The sequence below is a fragment of the Scomber scombrus genome, chromosome 23, assembly GCF_963691925.1.
Source record: "Scomber scombrus chromosome 23, fScoSco1.1, whole genome shotgun sequence".
Taxonomy (NCBI): Eukaryota; Metazoa; Chordata; class Actinopteri; order Scombriformes; family Scombridae; genus Scomber; species Scomber scombrus.
Genome location: NC_084992.1, coordinates 10,323,409 through 10,345,404, shown reverse-complemented (window position 1 = coordinate 10,345,404; position 21,996 = coordinate 10,323,409). Strand labels below are relative to the sequence as shown.

At 37.6% G+C, this 21,996-nt stretch overlaps 3 protein-coding genes and 2 long non-coding RNA genes across 5 annotated transcripts; 3 read left to right on the top strand and 2 right to left on the bottom strand.

The window, feature by feature from the left end:
- Nucleotides 1-1,153: 1,153 nt before the first annotated feature.
- Nucleotides 1,154-2,843, top strand: LOC134005823 (uncharacterized). The gene is made up of 3 exons (XR_009927892.1): nucleotides 1,154-1,390; nucleotides 1,998-2,127; nucleotides 2,285-2,843. It is a non-coding gene; the product is annotated as an uncharacterized LOC134005823 (long non-coding RNA).
- Nucleotides 2,844-3,809: 966 nt separating this feature from the next.
- On the bottom strand, nucleotides 3,810-5,363 carry LOC134006039 (uncharacterized). The gene is made up of 3 exons (XR_009927903.1): nucleotides 5,132-5,363; nucleotides 4,207-4,336; nucleotides 3,810-3,880 (listed from the first exon to the last, which is right to left on the bottom strand). It is a non-coding gene; the product is annotated as an uncharacterized LOC134006039 (long non-coding RNA).
- Nucleotides 5,364-8,750: 3,387 nt separating this feature from the next.
- Nucleotides 8,751-10,990, top strand: LOC134005846 (uncharacterized). Its single transcript, XM_062444852.1, has 4 exons — nucleotides 8,751-8,890; nucleotides 9,018-9,118; nucleotides 9,755-9,907; nucleotides 10,020-10,990. The coding sequence occupies exons 1-4, from the start codon at nucleotides 8,821-8,823 to the stop codon at nucleotides 10,473-10,475; spliced, it is 780 nt and encodes a 259-aa protein (XP_062300836.1). The 5' UTR covers nucleotides 8,751-8,820; the 3' UTR covers nucleotides 10,476-10,990.
- A 2,936-nt stretch (nucleotides 10,991-13,926) lies between these two features.
- On the top strand, nucleotides 13,927-15,579 carry LOC134005845 (uncharacterized). The gene is made up of 4 exons (XM_062444851.1): nucleotides 13,927-14,173; nucleotides 14,318-14,418; nucleotides 14,831-14,974; nucleotides 15,070-15,579. Exons 1-4 carry the CDS (start codon nucleotides 13,951-13,953, stop codon nucleotides 15,529-15,531), a joined length of 930 nt encoding a protein of 309 aa, XP_062300835.1. The 5' UTR covers nucleotides 13,927-13,950; the 3' UTR covers nucleotides 15,532-15,579.
- A 597-nt stretch (nucleotides 15,580-16,176) lies between these two features.
- Nucleotides 16,177-21,899, bottom strand: LOC134005526 (ciliated left-right organizer metallopeptidase). Its single transcript, XM_062444450.1, has 14 exons — nucleotides 21,482-21,899; nucleotides 20,870-20,963; nucleotides 20,624-20,675; nucleotides 20,316-20,465; nucleotides 19,422-19,547; nucleotides 19,160-19,244; nucleotides 18,315-18,430; nucleotides 18,040-18,223; nucleotides 17,892-17,961; nucleotides 17,671-17,767; nucleotides 17,341-17,448; nucleotides 17,108-17,239; nucleotides 16,457-16,560; nucleotides 16,177-16,375 (listed from the first exon to the last, which is right to left on the bottom strand). Exons 1-14 carry the CDS (start codon nucleotides 21,897-21,899, stop codon nucleotides 16,177-16,179), a joined length of 1,935 nt encoding a protein of 644 aa, XP_062300434.1.
- Between the last annotated feature and the right edge of the window lie 97 nt (nucleotides 21,900-21,996).

Genomic DNA, 21,996 nt, shown 5'->3' with positions numbered 1-21,996 from the left:
AAAGTTCACATTAGAAACATTTCTACGATTACTTTAATACATGGTGGTTTCGGTAATCCCATATAATTTAGGGCCTAAGTAGTCTTAATGATTTGTGTAAACTTTATGACTTTCAGATAGGACAGAAAGATACGAACAGATGAGGATCAATGATTGTCAGTTCACAGCACATCATTTTCAATAGGCTACCATCAAAAATACTGATTCCAAATAATATTGGCATTTACGAGGAGCATTTGAAGGCATCATGTAATAAGGATGTAAAAGTGGGTTGCAATGGCCGAGTGATGCTGTCTGCATATCCGCCTGTTGACCCCACATGAAGTGAAGACAGCAGAAGGGGTGACTCAACGTGTCTAATGTGTCAAAGTATCAGAAATACAGCACTGAACTCTAACCCTGTACATAAAACTTTAACTACAAAGATCATTTTTGTTCGGGGTTTTCTGAGACTTGGAATCTCCCATCAGATAAAAAAATTGGAAACCACCTCCCTCCTGCATGTCAATAGCGTTATGATGTTCCCATAAACGCTGAACAGCTGAGCCAAAATAGCCTGATACATAACTTCTGACTGAAATATTCTTGAAATATTCTTAATTCACTTGCACTTTTTCACGTGTTTGACGAGAAAATTAAGGTTTTGAGAACTCAATGACAGAGAGAAATGACTGATAAGACGGTATAGTCTATAGTTCAACTTGTGCATGTTACATTAATACAGAGCTCTGCGAGACCAGTCATTAAACTGTGAGACACAAATATGAAAAGATGTTAAGTGTTACAATTTGTGGACCAATTGTCTCTCTAGACTTTGTCAGTAGCTCATATCAATAAATAATAAAGTGTCAATTAAGATCACTGCTTGGGAAACTTAGTGTAGAGTGTAAAGTCTAGTGTCATCATAACACTTTAAATTCACCTTCTGTTCAGATGTGAAACTGCTCTTTTCATCTATAACATCAGTTGTCAGTGTAGCCTAAAATGTATGTCTATTCTTGAGCCCAGCTCAAGTTCTCTCTTTCAAATTAAGGACAAATGGCAACAAAGCTTTTCAGTTTAATCCACTCCTGTTTATGAGAAGTCATGTGATTCTCTGTGGCCTGAGGTACATACGCAGTGATGAAATGTAGCTGTTTTAGTTTCTGTTTGCATACGTCAGGATCATTTGTCACAGATCACACGCATCTGAAGAACATCGTTGTGTGTACAGTCCTGACTTTGCCTCGAATCCACACTTTCCAGCCTCGTGGGAAAATGTGCATCCAGGTAAATGTAATCAGTCCCCTAGGAAGGGGAAAGCGCATCAATCTGTGTGACAATGAAGAACAGTTGAAGCAGATCACCACAATGCAGCTGAAGGAAAAAATTGAAGAACTACTAATGGGAGGTACGTTCAAAGGCTCTTTAATTAGAAAAACTATTAACTAGAAACGGTATGTCGAATTCTGGGAATGTTTTTTTAAATTAGAAAAAAGCGGTAATACAAACTGCGTTTTACAGGGTAACTTCCTCTCACTTGCAACACGGTGTAATTTCCTCCTATAAATCTGTACATATTTAATACTTCATACTTAAATAAAGGTATAGCGGAAGAAAACATGACAAAAATAACTATTTGTGAAATAAAATGAAATGTTTTTGCCCTTTGCTCATGGCAGTTATAACTGCCACATTTCTCACATCAAAATGTGTAATAGCTACATCGGTCAACAGAGCAAAATGTATCCTGCGTATGATTGTAACATCATCCAGGTTATACTGATCATCTGTAGAGGAATGTCTTTATAGGCCAATTCTCTATCATTTCTGTATTAGGATCAGATCTGGTCAGTAAGTGACTTCTGATCATCTTTAAGGACTGTGAGGGATTTAGATATGGGCAGCTGCCCCGGCTGATGGTGGTGAGGGGGGGCTGAAAGGGGTTCACCCAGTTACAACCGCCACTGTTTAAGGATCCAAGATTTTTTTTAATGCCCCTTCTTCTTTTTGCTTAGGTGAAAACATCCGGATGGTCTTTAAAGGGGAGAAGCTGGATGGAAAGTCTCTGCTGTCATCTTATGGGATCCAAAACATGTCCACCATTCAGACACTGCCGATAGTGACTGGGGGATAAAAATTTGAAATGTAATGTAAAAACATTTCTTTTTCACATACTCTTTACACTATATATATATATATATATATATATATATATATATATATATATATATATATATATATGTCCTGCACCCCCACCCCATTTTTCTCTTCCCTTTTCTTACTCTCTTACTCTCCTTCATAGGGTCCTGGGGGGGTTATCGCTGCCCGGGTGCTACAGCGGACTTCCTACTAGCCTCCCCAAAACACAGTCTACAACGGAAGAACTATGCTCATCAATCGTTTTTCTTAAGAAATTGTTTAAGTGAGTCATGCGTGAATCAATTTGCTGTTCATTTTTGTATGCAGGTGGATTCGTTGGGTCCTTGGGTTGTTGTCTGTTTTGCTTTGTGATTTGCAAATGCTCGTGTGTGTACACTTATGACCCTGCACCATTGTTAGTGTAAGTGCACTTTTGACTTACGTACTTGCACCCACACACGTTAACCACAGCACCATCTCTTATCCGGTTCTTTTATTTTTTTTCTTATTCATGCCATTTTAGACACCTCCTACCTAATTTGCAAGACACACTTCTTTTTCTATTTTTATTGTCTCACCAACCTCTGCCAGGTTATTTCACTTTCACTTAGATATAAGTACGAGCTGTATCCAACTTTCCCCTTTGTCAGTTTTGAACACTGTTCTGATGCACCCTTGCAAGAGTATAATACTGTTTTGCTTCTAAATTTATTAAAGAATCTTCAATACTTTTGTTTGCTCTGTTTCTTCTCACCGAGGTAAATTATTTCCATCATACCAAGCACTTGACTTCCTGTCACTTCTGTCCTCATTTGACCTCAAACTGGTCTCCACCCCTCTCACACACAAACGGTGCAATACTCTTGATTTGAATTTATGACTCAATCTGACTGTCACACCCCTGCATCTGTCTGACATGAGTCTCCTTACCACTACATCCTCATGTTCCTCTGCAGTTGGCCTCTTTCCGCCAAATCACCCGTTCTCTCACACCACCTCAACTTTCCAATAAGGGTTTGGCTACCAGGCCTAGTCATTATCGGTTATCGTCAGTGGGGCTACAGACACACTCTGATCTTCACTAGCTTCCTCTCTGAACAATCTCAGCCTTTAACCAAGTCTCTGAATCCCTTTCTAAAAACAACCTGTATGATCCAAGTCAGTCTGGCTTTAAGTGGGGTCATTCAGTAATGGAATAACTATGTGAATTGCATCTTTAACTCACCACTACATCCTGGTTACAAGACCCTGTACGTTTTACACCTGGGAAAAAATCAAATTTACAACCGGATCATCTGTTAATAAGTTGTTTTGGGTTCTTTCCATACTGGCAACGACTGTTTTCTTACTCCTACAACACACTGGGTTTATCCCCTATCACTCAGATTAATATATTGACTTGACTCATCCAAAATAGGATGCAAAATCTCATGACTAATAACGTATCTAAACCACAAAGTAGGTTGGAAACCCTAACGCTACTTTATATCTCATTCATTCATGTATCTATGTAGCTTTTTTTCACTGTATTATGTTGTGTGTCCACATGTGTATGCATATGTGTGTGTGTCAACCACTGTGTGCAATCAGCAAATTGCAAAGCTTCAAAGTTTGAATTTTAAATTCAGCTCATTCCTGCGGTGCCATAAAAATAAGTTTCACTAGCAAGGACCACACCCACAACATGATTCACTTAAACAATTTATTAAGAAAAATGATTGATGTGTAGCATCTGGGCAGCGAGAACCCCCTCAGGACCCTATGAAGGAGAATAAGAGAGTAAGAAAAGGGAGGAGAATAATGTGGGGCGGGAGGGAGGGGGCAGGACATATATATATAATAGGAGTATTACAAACTTGAAAAATAACTCATGACAATCATTCAATTAATCGTAATTAAATATTTTAATCACTTGACAGTTCTGATATGTATATATATGTGTATATATGTATGTACGCACACACACAAACACAAACACATACATCTATATCTATATTTATATATACATCTATATAAACACATATATGTGTACACTATGTATACACATACATAGTGTATAGAAAGAAAAACATTTTTTTACATTACATTTCACATTTTTATCCCCCAGTCACAATCTGCAGTGTCCGAATGACGGACATGTTTTGGATCCCATAAGATGACAGCGGATACTCTCCATCCAGCTTCTCCCCTTTGTGGATAATCCCGATGTTTTCACCTAAGCAAAAAGAAGAAGGGGCATTAAAATAAATCTTGGATTCTTAAACAGTGGCGGTCGTACAGTAGCTTGTTTGTCCTTAAAGATGATCAGAAGTCACTTACTGACCAGATCTGCTCCTAATACAGAAATGATAGAGAAGTGGCCTCTAAAGACATTCCTCTACAGATGATCAGTATAACCTGGATGATGTTACAATCATACACAGGATACATTTTGCTCTGTTGTCCAATGTAGCTATTACACATTTTGATGTGAGACTGTGTCGTTCTGTGTAATTAAACAATAAAATAAATTCATGACTACCTGCATACCTTATTATTATGTAATTAAAGATATACTATGTATATTAGGCTATTACATTACACTACATTTTAGTGTAATGCTAATCTTCAAAAGTATAGGGGTAGTTGTTCTTATTTAAATTCATACAACGAAGTAGAAGACAAACATAACAAATCCATGCAGTGTGAGTGAAACTTGACACACATGCATAAAAATGACTGTTATAACTGCCATGAGAAAAGGGCAAAAACATTTCATATAACAGCACAAATAATATATTATGTATTGATTCTTGTCATGTTTTCTTCCGCTGTACCTTCATTTAAGTATTAAGTATTAAATATGTACAGATTTATAGGAGGAAATTACACTGTGTGACAAGTGAGAGGAAGTTACCCTGTAAAACGCAGGCTGTATTACCGCTTTTTTCTTATTTATAAAAACATTCCCAGAATTTGACATACCTTTTCTAGTTTATAGTTTTTCTAATTAAAGAGCCTTTGAACGTACCTCTCATTAGTAGTTCTTCAATAATTTTCTCCTTCAGCTGCTTTGCAGTGATCTGCTTCATCTGCTCTTCATTGTCGCACAGATTGATGCGCTTCCCCTGTCCCATGAGATTAATTACATTCACATGGATACACATTTTCCCACCGAGGCTGGAAAGTGTGGATTCGAGGCAAAGTCAGGACTGTAAATGTGACGACGTTCTCTGGATGTGTGTGATCTGAAACGAGTGATCCTGATATATGCCACTATGCAAACAGAAACCAAAACAGCTGCATTCCATCAGTGTTTACGTACCTCAGGCCACACACATGACTTCTCATAAACAGGAGTGGATTAAACTGAAAAGCTTTGTTGCCATTTGTCCAACTCGAGATGGGCTCATAAATAGACAGAAAAGAGCAGTTTCACATCTGAACAGAAGGTGAATTTAAAGTGTTATGATGACACTAGACTTTACACTCTACACTAAGTTTCCCAAGCAGTGATCTTAATTGACACTATTATTTATTGATATGAGCTACTGACAAAGTCCAGAGAGACAATTGGTCCACAAATTGTAACACTTAACATCTTTTCATATTTGTGTCTCACAGTTTAATGACTGGTCTCGCAGAGCTCTGTATTAATGTAACATGCACAAGTTGAACTATAGACTATACCGTCAGTCATTTCTCTCTGTCATTGAGTTCTCAAAACTTAAATTTTCTTGTCAAACACGTGAAAAAGTGCAAGTGAATTAAGAATATTTCAAGAATATTTCAGTCAGAAGTTATGTATCAGGCTATTTTGGCTCAGCTGTTTAGTGTTTATGGGATCAAATAACATCATAACACCATAGGCATCCAGGAGGGAGGTGGTTTCCACGTGTTTTGTCTGATGGGAGATTCCAAGTCTCAGAAAACCCCTGAACTAGAAATGAAAGAAAGAAAGAAAGAAAGGAAGGGGGGGGGGGGGGCTCAGCTCCTAAGGAGAATGTAATGCCCTGCAAGTGTTCAAATCCCCTGCTAAATAACTCATTTCACTGGATAACATAAATTACATTAATACATAGTAGAGTGGTCTACTATAATGCATAATAATAAGGGTTCATAATAAAGATTTCTACAGAGAGGACCCTAAGATAGTTAATGAACCCTGAGGGAAAGACAATATTGATGACAGAACTATCCAAAGTACATCAGACCTGTTATCTCTAGGCAAATTGAATCAAAAGCAACTGGACTTGTTATATGTCTGTGACGATGTTTCGCCTAGTCTGACTAGCCCAGACTAGTCCAGTTGCTTTCGATTCAATTTGCTTTGAGATAAAGATTCAATTTCCCTAGAGATATGCATGCATGACCTGGATGAATGAGAACATTCACAGATAGAACTGTTAAAATAAAACCATTTCAAACTGTAGCATACAGACAGACTCGCAAAATCGCCACTGAAAGAAAGAAAGGAAAATAAAAGTCGATTGATGACAGCACTTGATTTGTATATAAAAAAACATCTGAAATCTTCTTAAAACACTGACATGTTTCATGCTTTATCGCTGCTCTGACAGTGATAACTGTGAGGCAGCACAGTGCGCATGTGTGAAATCGCTACAACTGATAAGGCTGACAGACAGCTGATCCAGCTCTGATAAACTGTGATCAGTCCGGGATTTTCACATGTGCAATAAAGCAGGTACTCACTCTCAAAATACTACAACTCTCAAAAATCACCAGGAGTCTTCTGAGTTGAGTGCAGTAAAGTTTATTGCTGGCAGCAAACCTTGAGACCAACACATAGACAAAGTCTATGAGCAATGATCTAACATTCAGTATTAGGTGCCCTTTTTTATACCTACATACTTGTTGATGTTTGATGGAAAGTACCTTGATCTCCTTCAATAAAATTGTCCCCACCTTCCAACCGAACCTTGACACTGGTATTTCCCTTTCATACCCATCCAAGCTTTCTCATTTTTTCATTCTTAACCATTAAGCAACAGGGTAACTTTTAGTGTTTTCTGTAAGATAGCAGAACAACGTAGGCTTACCGGAAAGAAAATGAAAGAAACATTTTTAGCATCAAAAATGTGTTGTGTCTTCATTGCTTTTTTTTTTAGAAAAACTTGCTTTTCATAAAGCACATTCATCCTCCACACAGCACTCCTCAGAAGAATGGTAGTGGCAGGTATACTGAGCCTATAAAAAGTATTCACCCCCCTTGGACGTTTTTTCCCCTTTTATTGCTTTTATAAATGAAATCATGGTTAATATAATTTATCAAAAAAACCTCTTTAATGTCAAAGTGAAAACAGATTTTTACAAAGTAATGTAAATTAATTAAACATATTAAATGTAAAATAAGTGATTGCATAAATATTCACCCCCTTTAAAGTGACAGACCTAATTCAGGTCGAGCCAGTTGGTGCTAGTAGTCTCACAACAAGTGAAACAGAGATCACCTGAATGTGTCTCAATCACTTATATGTACAGTACTGATTAACCAGTGACCGGCCCTCCCAGCCACTGGTTAATCAGTGTTCCTGCTAGAATTACACAATAAGGACAAATGAACACTTCAAGCAACTCAGAGAAAAGGTTATTAAAAAGTATCATCATCATCATCATCATCATCATAAACTACAATAATGAAAAAGATAATCTACTGTGCTGATGGATGTCTGGCAGGGGGGGAGCTAGGGGGGAACTTCTGGGACTGCAGTCCTGAATGTTGTCTCAAAAGCAACAAGTTTTTTTGTTTTTGTTTTTTTTTTTAAATCTGGTTGAAGTCACGTTTTCTGAGCAGTGACTTCAACCAGCTGCTGACTGAATCTAAGTGAGTCAGTGACACAGAGTGAAAATGCAATTAAAATGAAATAATTAATAATATAAAAGTAATATATCTGTTGTTATTTTTGGGTCCTTTTGATCTAATCTAATTCCTGATTTTTATTCATTTGTTTCTATGTGCATTGTTCCTGGAAAGTTGTTGATAAGGATCACTACTATTATTAATGTTTGCAGTCCTCATACAATGCAGTAGCCTACAATTAATTTCTGCACATGTAAAAAAAAATTTCCCCAACTCCTAAATCTGCCCCTGATGCCTGAACTAAGGCACTCCAATGATCAGTAACCAGTTTTTAGTTCATAGTTTTTATTTGCTGTGTGTGTGTGTGTGTGTGTGTGTGTGTGTGTGTGTGTGTGTGTGTGTGTGTGTGTGTGTGTGTGTGTGTGTGTGTGTGTGTGTGTGTGTGTGTGCCAGCGCTGTATGATGTACATATGATGTAGCCTTCAGTGTTGCATTTCAGTTTTAATAAAGGTTTTTAATGTGTCAGCCTCTTTCAGGTAGACTACAGTACAGTGATTTTCTTCATCTGCACAGATTGATAATATTTCCTCTCCTCTGGGTCCAGTCCAACTATATTTAGCTGTATTCTCTGTAACAAACTATCCTGATAGATGCAAACAGAAACTAAAACACAGGGCTGCATTTCAGCAGTGTTTACGTACTTCGAGCCACGCAGAGTCACGTGACTTCCCAGAAAGTCGAGTGGATTAAACTGAACACCAATATTGTCATCAGTCCTTTCCACGAAGGAGAAAAATCGGCAGGCCTAACTCAAGATGAGCTCAAACCCTACAAAAAGGAAACATTCATCGGTAACGGATACTACGGATGAAAAGAGCGATTCCCCACCTGAAAAGCGGATGACCGAAAAGAGTTATGACCCTGAAGACTCCACACTTATATTTGTTGATGAGGAGGATGAAATGGATTGTAAGTACTCATCAGACGATTGATTAAAACATTTTCACAAGCAGTGATCTCAATCGACAGTCTATGATTTATTGGTATGAGCTACTGAGAAACAATTATAACACATCTTTTCTTGTGTGTTTCATAGTTGAATCTATGGACTACAAGTCTCTCAGAGCTCTGATGTCCTGTGATCATTCTGTCACTCCGATGTCTCTCACTGACTATTGTCGCAGCTTGTTGGATGAGGTTAGTAAATGTTGTTAATTATTGTTAATTATTTTACATGATTACATTGATCACGAAATTTTTCTGTGACACATAATTAACTTAATTGATAAAAATGGATGGCAGTAGCACCTCTTTCTCTACCTGTTTCTCTATATGTTTCTGTGGCAAAAGCCTGGAAAAGAAGGCAAAATAGACTGTTACATTAATACGGATTTTTATTTTATTTTTTATTGTTGTTGTTGTTGTTTCATTTGTCCGCTTTTCGTATCTCTATTGGTCAGTTGGTCATTGTTATTTGTAAAGGCGGACACTGTACTTTAACCCTGGCATATATTATTTAGTGGTGTCTTGTAAGCCCATGTGAGCTGGGCATATTCATATGCATGACACTATAATAACAATTTCAATCAATCTCAAATGTCAGTAAACAAGTGTAGTTTAATGCAGCACTCCAACACTAACTTGACGCAAAATGCACAAATAGACTTGAAATGAACAGTAAACATCTCCGTCTTATCAAGTCATTACTCTCTATAATTTAGTCCACAAAACGTTAAAGGGATGCTAGGACTGCTGTATCTCTATAGACTAAAGTTAATATTTGTTTCACACGTGAAGGTTTTGTTTTGACTGATTTTCTTTTTAATACCAAAGGGTGAGACCAGATTTGTGTGTGGTCAACCTGACTGTGGTGCTGTATGGTCGTATGAGGAGGTTCGTAAAATGGCTCTTCTGACTCCTGAAGAAATGAAGGAGTTTGAAGAGAAAATGCTCAACAACTCTAAGGATTTCTTTGATGTCAAACCAGTAAGTATTTTAATTACGTTATTTTAAAATCTGTTTTTATACCATATTTGTTGTAATTTAAAAACAGTTATACAATAAATACTTTCTTTCTTTTCATAAAACAACTTAACAGTGTCCTGGCTGCAACTCTTCTGTGGAGAGAGCTGATCTGAATAATCTGAGTGTCCTCTGCTCAGTGTGCACAGCTGAGAAAAAGAAAGACTACAGATTCTGCTGGCAGTGTTTGAGGGAATGGAAAGGTCCAACTCCACGTTCAGATCGCTGTGATAATGATGACTGCATCAACGAGCCACTTGAAACACTGAGAAAGTGTCCAGAGATCATCTTTGAGAAAGTGGAGGGGGTCACTGGATGTCCCTCCATACGAGCCTGTCCCACATGTGGTCTACTGGTGGGACATGATAGAACTATGTGTAAAAACATTGTCTGTCCTCGGTGTGATGTGGAGTTCTGCTTTGTGTGTCTAAAGGTCACTGAAGAGTGTTCGGATACAAGTGACTATTTTGAACCTTGCTCTGATGGAGTCGCCCCCAGACAGACCTCCATACCTGTGTGGCAGTGGAGATAATCTTAACACCAGACTGTTTCTGTTGATTCAACACTGTGGTCTGTGTTAAATGTGCACAGCTGTGTGTTTTGTTTGAGAGAAAATGGCAACACAGGCCATCATCATCATCATCATTATAACTGCTGTTTGTTGGAGGACCTGAATGATTTCAAGATGATGAAACATATAAAACGTATACTGAAAATCTGACACATTTAGCAACACAGACACAGACTTAAATTACCTGTATTATTTGTGAAACTATAGCCTATAGTTGTAAATTGTAATATTTTTATCACATCTTTATTTCTACTGTTTATGTCAGTGTTTGTTGTGGCAAAATCTGAATAGTGCAGAAAAAATAGTTCTTGCAGCACCCGACAGACAGTTAACTAAAGACAAGAAATTCTGTGTCAAACCTATTTACATTAAATTAAAGAGTATGGTCTAGCCCTGCTCTATGTGAAAAGTGCATTGAGATTTCTTTTGTTGTGATTTGGTTTGATTTTGATCTTTATATAAATAAAAGTTTGATTGATTTATATATAGTAATCCTTTATTATTACTGCTGTAGTATCATTATTATTATTATTATTATATGTGCTATATCATATAATTTGCTTTGATTTCTATAATATGTGCTTAATAGCATTGTGTTATTACTGTATACTGTATTATTATTTAAGTAATAGGAAAGTACATCATCTCTGACACAGTTAGCATATAGGATATCTCTCAACAACTCTACTGATTTATAATGCAGTAAAGTATTTTGTCATGTTACCTGAATGGTGCCTCCAGCTGGACAGTCCATCCATTCAGAGCCAGACACCTGGATCTGCTAAAGAGGACAGTGATGTTACGTGTAGGAATCAGTTTAGATGACTTTTAATAGAGAAACACAAAAATACAAACCTTTCTGTTAAGGTAACGAATGTCGAAGTCAAAGATCTCTCCGCTCCAGTCCTCTTCAGCTGACTGCCTCATTTTCCTTTTTCCAACACTCACTCTGAAGACTGAGAGGAAAAAAGTAAACAAAATGGCTCAGATCACAATTACATGCACATAAATATGGAGCTGACCACATATTCCTGCTTCACAGAATTTGGAAAATGTAAGAAATTCAAATCCTTTTGGATATTTTGGAATCAAGAAAAGAAAAGTGGCTAAAAGAGAATTTCCTTTTCTAAAACAAAACAACAAATCATATGACAGTAAATTAAACTTACTCCACTCTTGAGGGTTTTGTACAGACGCCACTTCTCCAGGTGTTGATCAGTCTGACACGCCCCCTTGTGGAGAGCAGCCAACACCTGCTGCAGGAAACAACTTTTTCTTACAAATGCACATGACGTTTAACTTGAATTAAAGGTGCAATCATCTCAAACCATTTTAACCTGTTTTATTTGTTTATTTAACACGTTTTAATCTTATTCTTATTGTTAATTTAATGTTTCATTATCTGTGCTTTGGTAAGTGATCCTCTTCATGTGTTCTGTAACAAACGATCCTGATACAAACAGAAACTAAAACGCAGGGCTACATTTCATCAGTGTTTACGTACTTCGAGCCACGCAGAATCACATGACTTCCCACAAAGTGGAGTGGATTAAACTGAACACCATTTTTGTCATCAGTCCTTACTATGAAGGAGGAAATCGGCAGGTCTAACTCAAGATGGGTTCAAAACATACAAAAAGGAAACATTCATCCGTAACTCTTACTAAATTTGTAAAGAGAGATTGCACACCTGAAAAGAGGATGACCGAAAAGTGTTTTGACCCTGAAGACTCCACACTTATATTTGTTGATCGGGAGGATGAAATGGATTGTAAGTACTCATCGATTGATTATACATTTCCTGAGCAGTGATCTTAATCGAGTCTATAATTTACTGTTACGAGCTACTGACAATAAAGAGACAATCGGTCCACAATTATAACACTTAACATCTTTTCTTGTGTGTCTCATAGTTGTGTGTAATGACTACAAGTCTCTCAGAGCTCTGATGTCCTGTGGTCATTCTGTCACTCCGATGTCTCTCACTGACTGGTGTCGCTACCTGTTGGATCAGGTTAGTAAATGTTGATTATTGTTAATTATTGATGATTATATTGATCACGAAATTGAAATGAGTTTTCTGTGACACATTAATTAACTTAATTAATAGAAATGAATGGCAGTAGCGCATTTTTTTCATACGTTTCTCAAATGTCAATAAACAAGTGTAGTTTCATGCAGCTGCCAACACTAATTTAAAGCAAAATGCACAAATAAACAGCAAATATCTCCGTCTTATCAAGTCATTTCTCTATATTTGAGTCCGCAAAACGTTAATTTTCTCGTCAAACAATGAAGAAGTGTTAGAGGAGTAAGAATGTTTCAACCTGGCTCCGGTGTTTAAAACATTTTAAGCATTTCCGAGAAATATGTTTCTTGAAACAAGGAAGAGAAAAAGACAATGAAATGACTTGTATTGCAAAATGATTTGATAAGAAGATCTTTGAAGTCAAAGTTTTCTGCAGCATTCAAGTAAATCGATGCTGTATGCTATCTCTATAGAGGAGAACAGGGTTGGTAGTCACACGTTTTACTTTCCTTTGAATTCCACATAAACTGTATACTAAATAGATTTCCTTTTAATTTGTAATTGAGGCCTAAAGTGTCAGGTGGGAATAAAGAGGTCTTACTCTCCTTCAGCTGATTCTGTTTAAAAGATATGGACCGTCACACACTATGAGGCTGGTTGTCCCTGCGGTACTGTACCGGGGTGAAAATGAAAAATGTAGACAATCCTAAAAATGTATTTTAATGTTTAGTTTCATTGAAGTTCAACAACATAACACATCTCATGCACCAAGAGAACATAAACAGGAAAAATCATTTCTACAAGTGCATATTTTGTATTTATATAACAATATTGTGCATGTTCACCTCTCTGATGAGCATCACATCTGGAGGAGTCTGGCTCTTGTTTATCTTCCTGAAAAAGTTCCTGGTCATTTTGTTATCTTAAAAGAAAGAAAGAACTAGATATATGACACCATATATGTATATACCAACATGTGACAACCAATCCCAAAGAGAATGTGATAAACATCCCCAACTGGGATTTTTTGCCACCAGCAAAGCTAACAACCACATGCTTGAGAAGAGAAACACTGAAGAGTTGGATATTTACATTTTCACATAAAAAACACTAAACGTCTTCTCACCTCAATGTCAAGCAGTTTACTCCAGAAAAAGTCTCTGAAGTAACATCTCACCTAAATTCTGAAACTTCCAGTGCCAAAACTTTTAACAGCGCCCTCTAGGGACCCAGATCTGATGAATGACACAACCAACCCCGTTCTCCCCTACATTAAAGTGAATGTTTTTTCCACATGTGAAGGTTTTGTTTTGACCAATTTTCTCTTTTATGCCAAAGGGTAAGACCAGATTTGCGTGTGGTCAACCTGACTGTGGTGCTGTATGGTCGTATGAGGAGGTTCGTAAAATGGCTCTTCTGACTCCTGAAGAAATGAAGGAGTTTGAAGAGAAAATGCTCAACAACTGTAAGGATTTCCTTGATGTCGAACCAGTAAAAAGCGAATATTCATCGACAATGGATACTACAGATGTAATGAGCGATTTGACACCTTTAGAGATGATGACCGAAAAGTGTTTTGACCCTGAAGACTCCACACTTAGATTTGTCGATCGGGAGGATGAAATGGATTGTAAGTACTCATCGATACATTTCCTGAGCAGTGATCTCAATTGACAGTCTATGTTTTATTGGTATGAGCCACTGACAATGTCCAGAGAGAGACAATCGGTCCACAAATTGTAACACTTAACATCTTTTCTTGTGTGGTTCATAGTTTTGTATATTGGCTACAAGTCTCTCAGAGCTCTGATGTCCTGTGGTCATTCTGTCACTCCGATGTCTCTCACTAACTGGTGTCGCCACCTCTTGGATCAGGTTAGTAAATGTTGTTAATTATTGTTAATTGTTGTACATGATTACCTTCATTGCGAATTTGAAATGATTTGGCTGTGACACATTAATAAATAAAATGAATGGCAGTAGGACAATTTTTCTATACGTTTCTCAAGAAGAAATAAGAAAATACAATGAAATGACTTGTATTAAGGTTGACTGATGACAGAAGTTGACCAGCTAAAATCTTCTCACCACACTGGATGGTTTTCTCACTTGTTTAAGAAAATGCTTAAAATTACAAACAAAAATTAATTGATAAGAAAGAGATCTTTGCAATCAGTTTTCTGCACAACATTCAAGTAAATCAGGCTGTATCTCTATAGATTAAAATTAATTATTTTTTTTACATGTGAAGGTTTTATTTTGACTGATTTTCTTTTTAATCCCAAAGGGTGAGACCACATTTGTGTGTGGTCAAACTGACTGTGGTGCTGTATGGTCGTATGAGGAGGTTCGTAAAATGGCTCTTCTGACTCCTGAAGAAATGAAGGAGTTTGAAGAGAAAATGCTCAACAACTCTAAGGATTTCAAACCAGTAAGTATTTTAATTACGTTATTTTAAAATCCATTTTCATACCATAACACTTATGCAATAAAAAAATATATACTTCCTATAACCCAATTTAACAGTGTCCTGGCTGCAACTCTTCTGTGGAGAGAGCTGATCTGAATAATCTGAGTGTCCTCTGCTCAGTGTGCACAGCTGAGAAAAAGAAGGACTACATGTTCTGCTGGCAGTGTTTGAGGGAATGGAAAGGTCCAACTCCACGTTCAGATCGCTGTGATAATGATGACTGTGTCAATGATACACTTGAAACACTGAGAAAGTGTCCAGAGATCATCTTTAAGGATGTGATGGGGGTCACTGGATGTCCCTCCATACGAGCCTGTCCCACATGTGGCCAACTGGTGGAGCACAGCAGAAAACTATGTAAAAGTATCATCTGTACCCGATGTAAAGAGAAGTTCTGTTTTGTGTGTCTGAGGGTCTTTAGACGGTGTGTGAGGTCAAGTTCACCTTACGAGCCTTGCTCCAGAGGTGTCGCCCCCAGACAAACTTCTATACCAGTGCGGCAGATACATAATAAATGATAAATAATCTCAACAACAGACTGTTACTTTAGCTTTGGCTGATATTTTCATATAAGCTTTTACTAAAACTAGAACTTCATCAGTCATTTATCTGTTCATTTAACACATCTTTCATAATTTTGTTAATATATTTACTGTTTCTTGTTTGGACATGTTTTTTCCTTCTGTTATTTTAGTATCATTTATTAAGGAACCCGTTTTTGACTTGAGTCAGACACAAGACAAATAATGTTCATCATTGGCTGTTTTTCCTGATCAATTCAAATAAAAAGTGAACTGTTTGTTGGAGTACATTGTTTCTGTTGTACATAAAGTTATGATTTGGCTTGTGATTGCTATGTTTTTGCAACTCTTAAGAGCAATTTTTAAACAAGCAACAGTAACGACTCTCTTCAGGGAAAAAGGAACATGCAGTAATGTGGCTCAATGATATGTTTTTAATGGTTCTTCATATACATACAATACCTGTAAGTAGTGCATTGTTGGTTTGGCTTTTCACACTATATTTGTTGACAATGAAAAAAATATAGAGCCAGCCAAATCCTTTACAATAGGTGGCTGTGAAGAAAAAAAACAAGCCATCAAAACCACTCAAATCTTTTCACACTTAAAGTTTCCTATTCAAAGTTTTTAAAGGCAGGTCTGCTACAGGTCGCTGTGATCCTCTGGTACAGTGTGGATCCTGACCCTGTAGGAGCAGCATTTCCTGTAAGACACCATGACTGCAGCCAGGAGACACACAGCAGCAGTGAAGCAGAGCGCTGTGACTGTAGTGACCTCTGTATGAGGTCTGAAGGAAGACCAGGTCCCATCCTGGGCTGAGGGTGAAGTCTGAAAGGAATCACTGTATAAAAACAATAAAGCAATACTATAAGATTAGTATCAGTTAGAGTTCAGTATCAAGAGGACATCTGTACAAACTCACCTTGTGATAGAAGCAGGAAATGTGTTGACATCATGTGAGGGAGTAACGTCAGCGTACAGACAAAACCTGTCAGGACAGAAAACTGAACCCTGATATCCTTTAATCTGAGAAAAAACACAGTAACAGCAAAGAAATGACAGATGATATAATTCAATATAAAATGAGAACTGTGGGAATGTTTGCTGTTGTAGTATCTGTACACACATCAGTATCATTTTTATATCTGTTGTGATGACAGTGGAGTTAAAAAATCTGAGACAACTTTCCCACCCAAGTGAATGGGATCATGTGTCAGAGTTTGTGCTGTAAAATCTCTGTAAACAAGATCTGAATAGCACAAAAGATAAGAAATTATGCATCAAACATATTTTGATTGAACAATTAATTAATGTAACAAATGTACTTATATTTACATTGCGTTATAGTATTTGTGTCAGTAGATAATGATACTTTATTACTACTGTATTATTATTATTAAGGTAGTATATCATAGAATTTGCTTTGATTTCTATGTACATTGTGTTATCACTGTATACTGTACATTATTATTTAAGTAATTAATTTTAAAACATCTCTGACACAGTTAGCATATAGGATATCTCTCAGCAACTCTACTGATTTATAATGCAGTAAAGTATTTTGTCATGTTACCTGAATGGTTCCTCCAGCTGGACAGTCCATCCATTCAGTGCCAGACACCTGGATCTGGTACCTGTTAGGTCCAGTACACCTGTGTCTGTAACAGCGGCCCTCCACAGAGCTGCTGGGCAAGAGAAAGTGACTCTAAAAGAGAGACAGATGGAGAAACAGGGCAGTGATGTTACATGTAGGAAGCAGTTGAGATGACATTTAATAGAGAAACACAAAAATACTCAAACACAAACCTGTCTGTTCAGACTAGAGAAGAAACAACGGCTGTCAAAGCCAAAGATCTCTCCGCTCCAGTCCTCTTCAGCTGAATGCCTCTCATTTTCCTTTTTCCAACACTCACTCTGAAGACCAATGACAGGAAAAAATGAGAAAAAACAGCAATAAAATGGCACAGCTCACAATTACATGCACATAAATATGGAGCTGACCACAAATTCCTGCTTCACAGAACTTGGAAAATGTAAGAAATGCAAATAATTTTGGACATTTTCGAATTAAACATGAAAAATGGTTCAAATAGAATTTCCTTTTCCAACAAAATCATGACAGTAAACAAAACTTACTCCATTCTTGAGAGGTTTGTACATTCGACACATCTCCAGGTATGGATCAGTCTGACACTCCCCCTTGTGGAGGTGAAGATAATGACACCCGAGCTCACTGGGAAGGGGGAATAATGCAAATATCTATGCTGGAAATGAACGTATAAAGGAAAAAGTGACCCACATCCCACTTAAAGATATAAATTGATGTGTATAAAATAGTTATATCACTTTAAATGTACCTGCCAGTGCAGAAAAAGGATGAGGAGCCGTTCTGACAGGTTGACAGAGAGCCAAACGTAGCTCCTTCACCTGTAAAACAAAACAAATGTATCATTAAAATGTATGTGTGCCTGAAGTAATATCTTCACTGCTCTCCTGTTCTCTCACCGTCTCCCCAGACCAGACTCTGTGCCCGGCTCAGGTTGACAGCGTACCAGCCCGTGTCCTGTAACGCAGCCAAGGTGACCGGGTCGATCCGGACTGTGGTGGAGTCCCCCAGCACTGCTGCCATGATGGACCCCTGCAGGAGCAGGGACTCCCAGTGAGAGGACACCCCACCTGGAGGTGCATCCTGGAAGAAGAAGAAGGTAGAAGCGTTTAAAAAAGCATGTAAAGAGAGCAGATGATGAATATAAGAAAGAGTAACTTGAGCTGCTCAGGACCAGGTTCTCCAGCGGCCCTCCGAGCTCGGGGTCTGTGGATGCCAGGTGCTTCTGCAGGGCTGAGATAACAGACGGGGTGTAGATCCTCATCTGACCCGATCCATCAGTGTGAGTCACTTTCCCCCGAGGAGAACAGCTAACACCCACTGAAAGAAAAATCAGAGAAAAACACAATGAAACAAAAATGTTCTTACAAATGCACACAACCTTTTAATGTGAGTTAAAGGTACAGTAACCTCAAACCATTTTAATCCCTTTTTATTTGTTTATTGAATTATTTTTATTTGTATTTGATTTTTTATTGTATTTCATTATCTTTACATTTAATTGCCTGATTCTTTTTCATTTTAGTGCTGAAATGTTTAATTTTCCCATTTAAAGCTCTTTATAACTTTGAAAGGTGCTGTGTGACTACATTTCACTAGACAATCTTTACAATTATTATATGAGCACTTTACATTGCTGTTTTGTAGGTAGCTTAAATTAAATTTACATTTTTTACATTTTACTTATCTATCTTAATGTTAGTACCCTTGTCTAGGACTCCCACTGTTGCAAAATAGATTATTTAACTGAAGATATAAATGTAAATTATAAATTAAATACATTTTAAAAGAGGATATTTCTGCTGTGCTATTAAACCAGGAGGAATGTTGGGTATTAGTGTGAATGTGGGTTTATTAAGATATATATTGTTGGTGTTCTCACTTTGATCTCATTACATTTGGACAATAAACAACCATCATGTGGAACAACATCGTCACTACATACTATTATAGAATAGTGTTATACATGTAAATATGTGTTTTAATGGCTTAAAAAATATATGAAATATGTTTTAAAACCTTGAGTAGAGGAGGAACAGTCTCTCCAGGTGTGGAAAAGATCTTTAGAGAAACCGAGTGCATGAAACAGCTCGTGGATCACAGTCTGGAAAACAAACACACAAAAACTGCCAATGTTTTATATCAGCAGTGTCATCACTCAAAGTGTCATCAGTCATTTTAGGTCATAATGTGTTAGTTTTAAATAGACAACATCTGCATAGTATTTACAAACTGCTGACTACTGTATTAGTTTTTAAAGAGCATATATTATTAACCATACCTGTACAGTAGTCTGGTGGCTGTATGCGGCTCCGCTCAGTCTGTCCCTGCAGATGACCACCACCCCAGCTACAGGTCGCCCATGGGTGTCCGTCTGGCAGTGGACAGCGTAGGCCAACACGTTAGGCTGGGTGGAAAGTTAAAAGGAGTGAAGCACAAGAAAGATCCCAGTGTAAGAAAGAAGAAACTTTACAATTAACTCTGGATTAATACAGTTTCAAGAAGTAATCTGCATATTATCCATACAAAAAATGATGTTTAATCTCCCTATCAACGTATTTTATGAAAGTTTATAAGGTTGGATTACTGTTTAACTGCAGGAAACATATTCTAATGCACATAAAGTCATCCATTTTACTATTTTAGTTTTTGTAGAGAAAATTTTGTTTTGTAAGCAAACAGCACCACCTAGAGGAATCCAGATGTCATGAAAATATAAGGAGAAAAGTAAAACAAGAGAATTAATCACCAACTATTTTAACAATCGATTCATTGTTCTAAATTCTCTAAATTGCAGCTTGTCAAATTTGAATATTTTCAGATATCTTTAGTCTTCTATGACAGTAAACTCCAGACACTTTACAAACCAAACAACTAATCGATTAATCAACAAATTAACCAACAATGAAAACATCACAGCGTAAAAAAGTCTCAGCGATGAATGCTTTACAGTATGGTTAAATGATGGATTATTACTTTCACACAGTAATGTTTCCCACATCAGTTTGTCCCTACTACTTACTGTGATTCTAACAAATTATTTTAATAGGGTTGCAACAAGCAATCATGTTCATTATCAATCCATCTATTTATTATTTTCTTGATTAATCAATTAGTTGCTGCAGCTCTATGTATGATATCAATAATCTCAGTTGTTTTTTCTGTAAATCTTCACCTCTGCTCGACACTTGTCAGTGGCCTGTACGTGGAGGTAAAGCAGGAAGTCGGTGTCAGTGAGTCCAGCACCTTCAGGTCGGAGAGCAGTCCTGTGAGGTGAGTCAGCCTCTGGATACACATCACATCCAGCCAGGTGATCATCTGGGATCTGAAGGTTACAGGGATAAAAAAAATAAAATATATATACATACATATATATATACATACATATATATATATATATATATATATAGATGAGGAGCACATACAGCTGCACACTACACACCGCAACAATAATAAATAAATAAAAGTGAGAATAATATTTACTGTCACATCCAGACAGCTCTCAGATCTGTAGTTGTTGTTGGCTCTACCACACCTGCAAGAAGATAATCTTAACTATTTGTACATTTTCAGTAACAATTATCCTTCATTTAATGGTGCACACTGAAACATCACATATGAAACATATTTTATTGAGGACTGACAGATTAAAATTGATTAGTCTGTTTAGTCAGTTCGGGTGATTTTTATTTCTGTACCAGAACATTAAGTTTACATAAACACACCAACCTGTTGTAGTTAACAGTGCTCGAGTTCCTCCAGAGAAACTTGCAGTATTTGTTGATGTCTCTGCTGAGCAGCAAAGGGCCCCGTACTCTGTCCACTATCAAAAGTCAGCATTTCATACATGTTAGTGTGTGTGTGGGTGGGTTGGGGGTATGACTTATGTCACTTTCAGAGTAAAAAAAAAGACTGTAGATTGGGGACAAAAGATGTGTCCCTAATTGGTTAAACCGTGATTTATAGGTCAATGGTTAAGGTTAGGGTAAAGTTTAATTTAGTTTTACTTTAGTTTATTTTGCACAAGTTGAAATTTACACAAAAAATGACAGATAATATACAGTGTAGGGAGTGGCAGAAAACCAGAATGGGCTTACTTAAAGCATCCACCTAAAAATAATTCAGGTTCTTTTTGGGATAACTCTCCAGGAAATTAATATACATCTATGTTAACCAGTGTTTTTGTTTTTGTTTGTGTTTGTGTTTGTGTTTGTGTTTGTGTTTGTGTTTGTGTGTGTGTGTGTGTGTGTGTGTGTGTGTGTGTGTGTGTGTGTGTGTGTGTGTGTGTGTGTGTGTGTGTGTGTGTGTGTGTGTGTGTGTGTGTGTGTGTGTGTGTATCACCTGATAGTAAAGAGGACACCATCCTCACAGCCTCTTCCACAGCTGCCTCCAGCTTGTCTTTCTCAGCCTCTGATAGGCTGTCACTCTGTTCCGGAACCCAGGTGCGGATCCTGATTGGCTGTGGGGAGACAGCAGTGGGCGGGACTAACCCTCCCAGGCTGCTCCTCTGCTTCACTGCTTGCAGAGGTGATCCCTTGAATCCTGGATTAGCGGTTTGTTGCTCCTGCCCGGCCGGGGCTCTGAGTCTGGTCTCACTGGGTGGGCTGTCTGGGTCAACGGGTGCAGCTTCAACCACTCTGACCTGAACCTGAACCTCATCAAAGATGCACTTCTGCAGGGCTCCAGGGAGCTCAACCACCAACACCACGAACACAACCAGCATCCCCACCCAGAGTCTCTGGGATGGAGGTGAAACCATAATTACAGCTGAGACCTATTTTAGGGTCACAGTGAGGAAGATGATGAGTCGTTGGAACATTTTGCTTTCAGAGATTTCCTGAGCAGCATCGTATCAA

Bases quoted from the DNA above. Each gene is read 5' to 3' on its own strand.
- LOC134005526 (XM_062444450.1), bottom strand. From the start codon at position 21,899: ATGGTTTCACCTCCATCCCAGAGACTCTGGGTGGGGATGCTGGTTGTG. The intron at 20,964-21,481 runs GTGATACACACA...GACTTTTGATAG, and splicing joins GGTGTCCTCTTTACTATCAG to TGGACAGAGTACGGGGCCCT. The intron at 19,245-19,421 runs GTATGGTTAATA...TTTGTTTTCCAG, and splicing joins GCCACCAGACTACTGTACAG to ACTGTGATCCACGAGCTGTT.
- LOC134005846 (XM_062444852.1), top strand. From the start codon at position 8,821: ATGACCGAAAAGAGTTATGACCCTGAAGACTCCACACTTATATTTGTT. The intron at 9,119-9,754 runs GTTAGTAAATGT...TTAATACCAAAG, and splicing joins GTCGCAGCTTGTTGGATGAG to GGTGAGACCAGATTTGTGTG. The intron at 9,908-10,019 runs GTAAGTATTTTA...ACAACTTAACAG, and splicing joins ATTTCTTTGATGTCAAACCA to TGTCCTGGCTGCAACTCTTC.
- LOC134005845 (XM_062444851.1), top strand. From the start codon at position 13,951: ATGGCTCTTCTGACTCCTGAAGAAATGAAGGAGTTTGAAGAGAAAATG. The intron at 14,174-14,317 runs GTAAGTACTCAT...TGTGGTTCATAG, and splicing joins TCGGGAGGATGAAATGGATT to TTTTGTATATTGGCTACAAG. The intron at 14,975-15,069 runs GTAAGTATTTTA...CCAATTTAACAG, and splicing joins ACTCTAAGGATTTCAAACCA to TGTCCTGGCTGCAACTCTTC.